Below are 11,714 nucleotides of genomic sequence, written 5' to 3'. Positions count from 1 at the left end.
CGTGATGCCATGGCACTCTACCCAGGGGGACAGCTTGAGGCTCCGTCTCAAAAAAAAAAAAAAAAAGAGCACAGCGATCTGACGTTCCACGATGACAAGCTGGTGTTTTCTTAATCCAGTAGGAGCTCCCAGATGGTTTGCATTTTAGGAAGATCACCCTAATAACAAGCAGGGAGGGAATTAGTAAGGGATCTGTTAGAATAATCTGGGTAAAAAATAACATGGGGCTGTCCCAAGACAATCCCAGAGGAAGAAGGAAGGGGTAGTTTACAAAAAGACCAAGGAGGTAACTGACGGGATGTGGTAAGAAGGGAGGAAGAGACATCAGGGTTTGAGGAAAGGCCCTGACAGGGGAGTGGGTGATGGGGCCAGGAAGGAGTTGGGTCTTGGACACGGTGACTCTGAAGGGGCTAAAACATCATAGTGCAGATACCTCGTGGACAAGATTTCAGGATCTGAATGTTTAGAGGAACACTTGGGTGGAAGTAACAATTTACAGGTTTTCAGTATTGTATAAATAGTTAAAACCATGAAAGGAAAACTAAAAAGAAAAGAAGACTAAAATAAAATGAAACCTGAGAAGCCACATATTTTAGGCCTAGATAAAGGCAAGGCCAAGTCTAGAGGGAAACTGAAGCCCGGCTGTGCCGCGTGTTAACGCACATCTCATGTAAGGATTTTTTTATTCTTTTTTTAGAGACAGAGTCTCATTTTGTTGCCCTCGGTAGGATGCGATGGCATCACAGCTCACAGCAACCTCCAGCTCTTGAGCTTAGGTGATTCTCTTGCCTCAGCCTCCGGAGCAGCTGGGACTACAGGCGCCCACCACAACACCCGGCTACTTTTTAGTTGCAGTTTGGCCAGGGCCGGGTTTGAACCTGCCACCCTCAGTATATGGGGCCGGTGCCCTACTCACTGAGCCACAGGCACTGCCCTCATATAAGGATTTTGACCCTTGCTGGGAATCCCAGATTTTTTTTCCTCCTCTCTCTGGCACCTGAGCCCACTCTTGGTGACTGTGATGCCTTGAAATGGTCGTCTGGAAGCCAAAGGAATAATGTTTGAAGAAGGAAGTGATTGATTAAGTGTTGTAGGGAGGTTGACAAAGATAAAAAATTGGAGATCTAATGACTTTTTTATTGACTAAGATTATATAGAAAAAACTTCTTATTGCAGTTTCAGTCTTGGTATTAGAATTTATTCAGAACTTTCTGGGGGTGGGGGGTTAGGTTTTTTTCCTAGACAGGAAGTTTGTTTATTGCTAACTTTTAAATTAGTAATGTCTGAGAATTTCTAATCTGAAGTCTGTAACATAAGAACATGATAGAGAAACTTGGCTTTCCTGTTTCTCCTGAGTTATAAATTGACCGTATAACTTCATTATTGTATTTGAAGCAGTAATATGAATTCTCAAAACATTTTGTTTGCTTAATTTCCATTTGTTTCATCAAAAATTCCTCAGTACCTGCCAAGCATAGGCACTGGAGATAAGCTGGAAGTCCAGAGGTGACCGATCACACAGGGTCCCAGGCACATGGAGCAGGAGAGGCAGGCACACACAGAGCTGACCGTCAGTGCCGTCAGCATCCCCTCGTGATCACACAGAGGTGGTGGGGGTGGTCTGGAGTCTATAGTAAAAGATGATTGGCAGTTACTTACTGGGTATTCCATGGGAAGGAGGCAACATGTGCTGAACTTGAGTCCATAGACGGTCATAGTATGTTTGGGAAACAGTAGCAAGCTCGTTCTGCTGGAGTGTGATGGTCTGGAGCAGGGGTCCTCAAACTTTTTAAGCAGGGGGCCAGTTCACTGTCCCTCACACCCTTGGAGGGCTGGACTGCGGGCCTCAGAACGAGTTGGCTGCTAAGCAGGACAGACAGCGGTGGCAAAAACACCCCGCAGGCTGGATAAATGTCCTAGGTGGGCCACATGTGGCCTGCGGGCCGTAGTTTGAGGATGCCTGGTCTGGAGGGAGTGGTAGCATTTGAGGCCAGGGAAGTAAGAAGGAAACAGATCATAAAGGGACTTGAGACGTCTGTGGCTTGCACATGAACTTGAATTTTATTTTCAAAAGTACATTCAAAATACTCTGCAAAGCCCAGTAAAGACAGATGAGTTTTGGATCATCATAGAATTTTTACTAAGACAAATTTTGGGAATATTACACATCAGATTTGTAGGAAGAAGCTCCCTGGAAGTTTTCCTGTTTGAAGTTGCTACTTATCTTCAATATTTGCTAAACCCCATTGAAGCACACCTAATTGTATACACTAAAAATATAAAACACCAAAATTTAACACCTCTTAAATCTGAGTGGTGAGAATATGGGGGATTTTTTTGTATCAAGAATCTTTTGTATATTTTCTGAGCTTTCTGCAAGGAGGATATATTTTACAACCATGGTGAGCGGGAGGTAGAAATGGTGATTTTTAAAGAAAGTAGATTGTATTTAAAATAAGAATAGGTTTTCTGATAATCCCAGATATAAAGTTATTATTTCCAATAATGCAAATTCTCTTGACTTAAAAAAAGATATCATTACCTTTGATTTTTATAATAGCAGCCTCATGCTAAGTAATTTCTGTCTTTGTGTTGTTTTTCTGGTTGGTTGTAAAAAATGTCATTATAGGTACACTGTTAAGTCTCTTAAGTTTATTTCATGCTGAGATATTCGAAGCCAACGCTGGCATTTTGCTTCTGTGTAGACACCAATTATTGGACACAAATATGGTGACCAGCATGGTGGAACCGGGAGGAATGGGAAACCCAAGGCGGCTGCTGTCACGAGAAGCACCTCCTCCACGTCGTCTGGGTCTAATTCTAACGCCCTGGTCCCTGTCAGTTGGAAAAGGCCACAGTTGTCACAGGTACAGAAGGAACATCAAATTGAACATTCATAGAATAGAAGAATCAATTTTGTTATATGTATGAAAGCTCAAGAATACCTCTTACTTTATCGGTAATCCTAACATTTGAATTCTTTTTTTCTTTAGCGAAGAACCAGGGAAAAGCTGATGAACGTGCTTTCTCTCTGTGGTCCAGAGTCCGGCCTCCCAAAGAATCCGTCAGTGAGTAATCATGACGCCCCCTGTGAAGCTTTTCAAAATCATGGTATTAGATGAAGAAATGATTCCGTGTCCTCCGTGCATAGGCACAGGAGATATGCCAGAAGTGTGGAGGGGACACACACATAGGAGAGACAGGCACATAAAGACTCGACAGTCACTGTGGTCACTGTCCAGCTGTGAGTCAGTGCAAATTTTGAATTTTCAAATGCAAATTCAAAATACTCTGCAAAGCCAAGTAAAGACAAATTGGGGGGCAGTAAGAGGCCTCCTTAGAAATCCTGGCTTGCCTTTTTTAATTTACCTAATTTATGGTATTAACTAAGAATGAGAACGATACTTCCTTTCTGTTGTGACACCTGGCGGCAGTGCTGATGAGGGATTCCGCTAGTTGGCCATGAAGACCAAACTTGAGCTCCACATGTATTGAAAGATGGGGGGCAGTGGCTCTGGGACGCCAGCAGCTCATGTGCCAAGTGACAAACCTGACAGGGGACTTTTCTTTTTTCTTTCTGTTTTTTTTCTTTTTTTGGTGGGGCATCAGGTCATATTTTCTTCTAATGAGGATTTGGAGGCCGGCGACCAGCAGACCAGCCTGATTCCCACGACAGAGGACATAATTCAGGAGGAAGAGACAGCTATGGAAGATAGCAGCAGTGAGCAACAGTTTGGCGTTTTTAAGGATTTTGACTTTTTAGACGTTGAACTGGAAGATGCAGAGGTAAGGATGTGGCCTTCACCTGTTGGTATTTGTGGAACAGTTACAGTCGTGTGAGAAGTAAAGATGGGACCACAGGGTCATTCCTCATTGAGGTCAGCGTAAGGTCATAAAGGCAAAAATCTATGGCTCAGTGAAGCCTCTGGCTGTTTCTCGGCCGGTCTCTGGGCTCTGCCCTTTTCTGTGGGTCATCTTGACCTCAGACAGTGGCCGGGCGGCTGTCACTGCTGTGTCTGCCCTCGGGAAAGTGAAGAAGTTGCTTCCTAAATGCTCTGAGCAAACTTCCTGTCACACCTCATTGGCCCAAGTTGGGACTCACTCTGCAGACAGACTAGCACTGCCCTGGTTACCTCAGGCCCTTAGGGATCCATTCCATTAAGTACATTCTTAAATTATTACTTGAGAAGACTAGAAGTGACTTACTATCAAGTAACTGCATGCCACATCTTGATGTAGCTTTTTGTAAGGAATCAAAGCCCATGTGAGGCCGTGTGTACCATCAGCTCTCAGAGCTGTGTCCTCTGGCTGTGAGATGTCACAGCTTGTCCCACACCATGCTGTCAGGTGTTGATGAGACCAGTTTAGGGAGGTAAGATCCCCCCTCAGTGTGTGTCACTCCCCTGCAGACATGAGGCTGGGAAGAAATGACCACGGTGCCTCAGTCACACAAATGCCTTCGCGCCATCTCAGGAGCAGGGCAGGCGCCTGTATGACACTCCACCATGTCCATGTCCCCAAAGACACAGTTGTACATGTTTCTAGGAACTCGAGAGCAAGTGCTATTCTGCACCTGGCCGGATAGTAGCTTCTAAACTTTGTCTGACACCGATTCATAGTTAATGAATGTTATCTCCCTTCCAAATATATACACAGACATACTTCTGAAAGTTTCAAGAACATTCATCCTTACTCTGGGCTGTGCAAGTTGATACCTTCCATTCTCTCTTTTCATTATTTTTTTGCAAAAAGGGTCGGTTACCACCTCCTAAAATTGATTACTTGCTCGTCATTTACAAAACATATTGTAGGAAATAGAATAGCCTCACACAGCCCCGGGGAGGAGGGGGGAGCTGAAGAAACGTGTCCAGCCTTCATCTGGACATTTTTATAAAGGTGCGGTCATTTTTTTGTTTGCCTTTTTTTGTTCAAAGAGCATTGTGAATGCTTTCAAGTTTATCCAGTGCTCTAAAACGTCTGTGGTAATAAACATTTTATTAATAATAGACCCTGAGAGCAGATTCAAAGTGCTCATTGTAGTTCGTCTTTCATTCAAGTAATCTGAGGGTTGGAGGTGCGTGTGCTTGATCCCACCTCATAAATAAGGCCAAATGGTACAGGCTTTCTAGAACCTGGATCTAGCGTAACCTGAATCTTTGTACCCTCAGTGAATCCCCAACAATAAACAAATAATTTCATAGTAAAAAATAACCATTGAATTTAGCCAGAGCCATCCTCTAAACTAAAATAATTGTGACTTTGTATGTTGTCAGTTGAATGTGGGTATCTTAAGTCAGTTTTTGCATTGTACCAAGTATTAAGTCTATGTAAATTTGAGGGAGGGGGGAGATTTTTCTTAAAGTTTGTGTTGCCAAAGTGTACCACAGAAATGTTGTTTTAAGTGTCCGTCTCTGACTTTTTCACCGCATATTATGCATAAGAAGGTAGTTTGAATCACACACGTTGGCTTCCTGCGCTAAGCTTACTCCAGAGCTTGAATCAGTCTTTGGGTTTGAGGAATCAGAGTTTTACCCCAGAGTGTAGCATATATCTAAATGTGTGTCTTCGTTTCTTCTAATTCTGTGTGTTTTCCCTTTTGCTAACCAGGAGCTGCAGGTGAGTTGTGGCCTGTCGTTGTGGTCTGTTCACTTGTTGTCATCTGTGACGCCATCTGTCTCTGTGGTCTCACGCGTGTTCGTGTGTTAGACTAGAAGTGGCCTGGACAGTAGATTTAGCCGGTCCCCGGTAACGCAAGAGTTAAAACAGATTGTCAACCAAATAATTTGAACCTTTTAAAAGACTTGATGGTGTGTTGAAAGTTGCAAGGAATTGAAGGGCTGATTGAAACTCTGCTATTGATGGTGCCTAAGTATCTCCCATCTTGGTGTTTTCCTGGGGTATTTCATTCCCGACATTCACAAGCGCATGCCTGCGGTCTCAGGAATCCTGTCTCGCTTTTCTAGGGTGAAAGTATGGACAACTTCAACTGGGGAGTCCGCAGGCGCTCGCTGGACAGTATTGACAAAGGGGACACTCCCTCCCTCCAGGAGTACCAGTGCTCCAGCAGCACCCCCAGCCTCAACCTGACCAACCAGGAGGACACGGACGAGTCCTCGGAGGAGGAAGCGGCGCTCACGGCCAGCCAGATCCTCTCGCGCACGCAGCTGGTAGGCCGCTCCCTCTTCGTTCCCACTTAGTGATTGCCGTCTCTGGCTTTCCCGGTTTTTAGTTCCCTGTGGGTAAAATGCACACACTGAGATGAGCGTTCAAAGTTGCTGCGACAGTGGAGCCCTGCTCTGTGTCGCGACAGAGCCAGAGCTGGTAGTGCGTGCCCGTTGGCAGCTGAGACCGACTTTTCCCTTGCTTCTGGTCCTGGTGAGTTGCTCTGAGCACTTTCCAAGGCCCTTCGGATTTTATGTGTCAGTGTGTAGAATAGCACCGCCTAACTGGCCACCCACTCTGCCTTCTTAGTTAGCGTGACCTGGAAAAATAGGGCACAACTGTGATCCTTTCTGAGACCGAGTCGGTTATGCAGAAGTTTTCACTCCCGTCCCACAGACGCACTGCCGGAGACTTAGAGAGCGCGTGGAAAATGAGAGGCCAAGAAAGTCGGCTGTTCTTTCTGAAGCGTGGAAGGCTAAGGAAGCAGAGGTGGGAGGGCTGGAGCCTGCAGTGGCTGTGAGAGGAAAGGGAAGGCAGGTGGAATGTCCCCTGCGGCTGTGCCAAGGAGGCCGCAGGTGACCAGGCGCCAGCTACAACAGTCACACGGCTCTCATGGGTACGCCTTCTTCATGCTGGACTAAACTGTGTCCGCCTATCATTTGGACTAATTTGTCCCACACTCGTCTGCTGGAAAGCACTGGCAGCAGTGTCCGGTGGTGGGGCCTTCCCCAGCCGTAGACAAAACGTGAAGTTGTCGGTTTGTGGCTGGCTTCCTGTCAGCCCCTGTGCCTGTCAACTACCCCCACCCCTATCTAGGTGTTCAATGATGAACTGCCACTGCAGGCAGGAGCAGGTTATCACCACCGCAGCGACTACAAGGTGCCAGGCTATCCTGGGCATTTTACACACAGTTGCCACTGTAACGCTCACCCCAACCAAGGCAGGAAGGGGCATTGCAGTTTTTCAGATTAAATGACTTGGCCCAGGAGGCACAACCAGTAAGTGGATTTGGACCAGGCAATCTGTCTCTAGTGCACGTGCACTTAACCTTACCACCCAGGGCTTGGTCATCCTCCATGGCTCTGTTGTCATTTAAAGGAGTTGTCAAGTTACTGGCAACTGACTGACTGAAGTACTGTCAGTGTCCCTGACTGTAGGCTCAGACGCTGTTAAATTATGGCTCAAGTTACACATGTGGCTTTGCCTTGGTGCAGCTGTGTGACTGGGCTCGGGCTGGCTTCCCTCACTGCGTAACTGGCCAGGTTACCTGACGTCTCCTTCACAGTAGGATTCCCGACGGCATCTGTTCCACGGGGATTCCGTGAGGAAGAAAGCACCGTGTGAGTGTTCAGGAAAGGCTGGCCCCCAAGACAGCCTGCAGGACAGCACCGACTACTGACAAGGCCAACCTTAGTCATAGTGGTGCTGAGGTTAAAAAATAAAATTTTTTTTTGTTTTAAAGTTGCCTTCTCCTTATAGGAAAAAGATTGTTTTAACTTTATATACTCCTCATAAACTTGATATTTCTTTTTTTTTTATTTCAGGTTAATGTGAGGGTACAAACAACCAAAATTTGAATTTGTTAGATAGAGTCCCTCTTACAGTTGTGTCCCACACCCAAAAGGTGTGCCAGACACCCCTACGTTGTGCCAAATAAGTGGGAACACCCCAAACCTCCTCTCCCCTCCCTCCTCCCAACTTGAAATGAAGTGAGTTTTTCTCCTCTGTGGGTATAAATTAGATCGTCTGCTAACTTCATATTCTTATTGGGTACATTGGATATTTGCTTCTCCATCCTCGTGATACTTTACTAAGAAGAATATGTTTCAACTCCGTCCAGGTTAATAAAAAGCTGTGAAGGTTCCATCTTTTGTTAGGGCTGAATAGTATACAGTAACATATACCACAGCTTGTTAATCATTCCTGAGTTGATGGGCATTTAGGTTGTTTCCACATCTTGGTAATTGTAAACTGAGCTATGATAAACAATCTAGTGCAAATGTCTTTATGATGAAATGATTTTTTTTTCTTCTGGTAGATGCTTAGTAGTGGGATTGCGGGGTCAAATGGGAAGTCTAATTTGAGTTCTCTGGGGATTCTCCATACTTCCTTCCAAAGAGGCTGTATTATTTTGCAGCTCACCAATGCTGTAAAAGCGTTCCCTTCTCTCCACATCCGCGCCAGCATCTGCAGCTTTGGGACTTTGTGATGTGGGCTAATCTCACTAGGATTAGGTGATATCTCAGGGTGGTTTTAATTTTCATTTCTCTGATGATTAGGGACAATAAGCATTTTTTCATTTGTCTGTCTTCCTCAGAGAAGGTTCTGTTCGTGTCTCTTGCCCAGTGATAGATGGGATTATTTGCTCCTTTTTTGCTGATTAGTTTGAGTTCTCTATAGATCCTAGTTATTAACCCTTTGATATTTCTTATGTTAAATATTGACTTTGAAAAAATTATAACCTTGCTTCAAAGAAGAAAGTGTAGTATTTTATTTTTTCTAGTTAATTACTACTTTTCAAAGAAAATAAACTCCACTCATGATGGATTCCCATCCTGACAACTTTTGATTTTTATTTAAATAAGGTAATTGCCAATTCAGATGCACATGACTACCCCTCCAAATAAAACTGCATCCCAAGACTGACTAGCACTTGGTCCCAAAGCCAAAGGGGTGGGGGGTGGTCACAGAGCTCCTGCCTTTAAAATCCTCAGACCAGGCCTGTAATCCTAGCAATCTGAGAGGCCAAGGCCAATGGATTGCCTGGGCTCAGGAGTTCGATACCAGCCTGAGCAAAAGTGAAACCTTTAGTGTCTACTAAAAACAGAAAAACTAGCTGGGTGTCGTGGCAGGCGCCTGGAGTCCCAGCTACTCAAGAGGCTGAGGCTAGATCACTGAAACCCAGGAGTTTGAGGTTGCTGTGAGCTATGACACCATGGCACCAAGAGGGAGACTCTGTCTCGATAAAATAAATAACCCTCAGACCAACTGAAAGACAAAACATTACCGTAAAAAATATGAGTTTCAGCTCAAGGTTAACATAGTTAGCTAGAGCTCTTCCACTGTGATCGTTTTTGTTTGGGAAAATGTAACCTGTGTGAACGCACATTCAGTTCTGGCTCATTTCTGCCGAGGGGTTAGCTGCTTGCATTGGCAAACACCCGTTCTGGCACACACTGGATGGAAAGATAAATTTAGGCCAGATGTGATATCTCACTCCTATAATCCTAGCCCTCTGGGAGGCCAAGGCGCGTGGATCACTTGCACTCAGGAGTTTGAGACCACCCCGAGCTAGAGTGAGACCCCGTCTTACTAAAACAAATAGAAAAAATTAGCCAGGCATCATGGTGGGCACCCATGGTTCCAGATACTCCAGAGGCTGAGGCAAGAGGATCGCTTAGCCCAGGAGTTTGAGGTTGCTGTGAGCTATGACGCCATGGCACTCTACCGAGGGTGACCAAGTGAGACTCTGTCTCAAAAAATAAAATAAAGCTAAATTTAGGAAATCACAGACGCTTTGCAGAACTAAACCCCTAGACTAGTTGGTGATACAAACTGTTCCTTGCGGCTTCTGTGACCGCCACTCGCTCCTGAACGACGCCCTCACTTGACTTTTCTCCTTTTAGTTGAACAGTGACTCTGCTGCCGAGGAAACCGGGCCGGACCACGCTGACTTACTTCTCCAGTCGCAAGACTCCACGGGCAGCACCACCACAGAGGAAGTGCTTCAAATCAGAGATGAGACCCCAAGTTTGGAGGCTCCTCTAGATAATGCTAGCAGCCAGCTGCCTGAGGTGGGGAGAAATGGGGGCTGGTGCATGGCCAATCTCGGCTCCTTCTAGTCTCTCTCTCATGGTCCTTGCTTTTCTTTCAAAAGAGTTTTGACATTCTTTGATTTGTTGCCAGTATTTCTAACCTGTTAGGGTCATTTTAAATGAAAGAGTCAAATCTGACTTTTCTTTAAGTTGGTAAGGAAATGACCTACAGGTTAAAAATGACTTGTTTCTGAATGAGCATTTTGTCTTGCAGACTGTGATCCTGTTAATGTACAGACGCTTCTCTGGGGACGGAGGCATCATTGGTGGGGCTGTCTTGGCTTTGAAGGGCTGCTTTGTTTTTTCTTCTCTTTTTGCTTTGTACTGGGTTTGTGTGATTGGTGCTGTAATTGGGATTAAAACCTCAGGCCAGCTGTGTTAGCGATTGTTAAGGGAAATCTTTTTAAAAGACTCTGGAACCACTAGTATTACGTTTTTCTGGAAAGGCCTGTGAGAAGTAAGCCAGATTTCAAGCTAATGCCTGACCGAAAATAAGTAAGTATTGGTTTTCTTAGTGTTTTTTTTTTTTTTAAGATTATTACAGACTTTTTTTTTTTTTTATGTGTAATTGCTATAGCTCTGTCATGTGTCTTTTATCCCTTGGTAAGTATTAGATAATACTATATTTTTGTCAGTGTTAACAAAATTGATGGGATTATTAGATCAACTAATCTAGTTATCAGGTCTTATTTTAGTAAGGTAAACCCTCCTACTCTTCCAAGGCTGACTGCTTTACAGATGTGAATCCTCTAGCAGTAAGCAGACATACTTTGAAATGAAGGCTTTTCGGCTTCCTTATTAGCAATCTTTAAAATGCTTATCCTTGGCGGCACCTGTGGCTCGAAAGGGTAGGGCACCAGCCCCATATCCCAGAGGTGGCAGGTTCAAACCCAGCCCCCGGCCAGAAACGGCAAAAATAAATAGATAAATAAAATAAAATAAAATGCTTATCCTGGTACAGCTAAAGTTGCGATGATTTGATTCAACAAATATTTATCGTGACTTGCTAGATGCCAGGTGAGAAGAATAGAGCATGACCCTGTTCTCAGGGAGTTTGCCATCTATTAAGGGGACAAAGAAGGCTTTTTTTTTTTTTTTAAATGACATTTCATATGGGAAGCTCAGTTAGGAGACCACATTCAATGCTTTGTGATAACTCAGTAGAGTAATCACGCCACCTCTAGCAAAGGACAGGCTTTGTGGCTACTGGGACACCCGGCAAAGGGGCACCTTCTGGAAAGGCTTGACGGTGTGAAAATGCTTTTGTCCAAGGGAGAGCAGGAAATTCAGTATTTGTAGAGAATAAGATGAGAAACAGCTATAGGAGAGGGGAACCGGGTCTGTGACAGGAGGGGCCCCAAACGCCATTCTAAAGGCTTAGGCTTTGTCTTGTCAAATAGGAAGCCATTTGTATTTTCAGTCTTCAGAAGAGAGCTGGTATATGTTGGGCACTGTGCCAGATGCCAAGGTGGAAGTAGGTGGACCATGAACTTCCATCCTTTAGCCAGGGTCTGTACTGAGCCCCCACGAGCGTCCATCCTTTAGCCAGGGTCTGTACTGAGCCCCCACGAGTGTCCATCCTTTAACCAGGGTCTGTACTGAGCCCCTACCACTTGCAGCGTGTTCTCCTAGGTCCTGGGTGAAACATACAGAGGCTCCCGGCTTGGTGGAGGTTGACTTTAGCAGGAGAGACAGATAATAAGCAGATCAAGAGTCTGGGCACAGTGGTTTATGCCT

At 44.9% G+C, this 11,714-nt stretch overlaps 1 protein-coding gene across 9 annotated transcripts in view; it reads left to right on the top strand.

Annotated features, from left to right (window-relative positions):
* The window catches only part of FRYL (FRY like transcription coactivator), a 260,014-nt gene that overhangs the window by 227,463 nt on the left and 20,837 nt on the right, over positions 1–11,714 (top strand). For 8 of the 9 annotated variants that reach the window (XM_023515972.1, XM_023515970.1, XM_023515969.1 and 5 more), the window contains 5 exons: positions 2,706–2,867; positions 2,994–3,068; positions 3,610–3,786; positions 5,964–6,167; positions 9,789–9,956. In XM_023515972.1, the coding sequence (XP_023371740.1) occupies positions 2,706–2,867; positions 2,994–3,068; positions 3,610–3,786; positions 5,964–6,167; positions 9,789–9,956 (786 nt within the window). Of the gene's footprint in view, positions 1–2,705; positions 2,868–2,993; positions 3,069–3,609; positions 3,787–5,963; positions 6,168–9,788; positions 10,473–11,714 lie in introns of all 9 variants that reach the window. The other variant, XR_002774533.1, reaches the window with a different exon arrangement.

Source organism: Otolemur garnettii, unplaced genomic scaffold (assembly GCF_000181295.1).
Source record: "Otolemur garnettii isolate 467f Iridium unplaced genomic scaffold, OtoGar3 scaffold00083, whole genome shotgun sequence".
Lineage (NCBI taxonomy): Eukaryota > Metazoa > Chordata > Mammalia > Primates > Galagidae > Otolemur > Otolemur garnettii.
The sequence above is the reverse complement of the archived record's forward strand: the minus strand, read 5'-3'. Positions and strand labels throughout refer to the sequence as shown.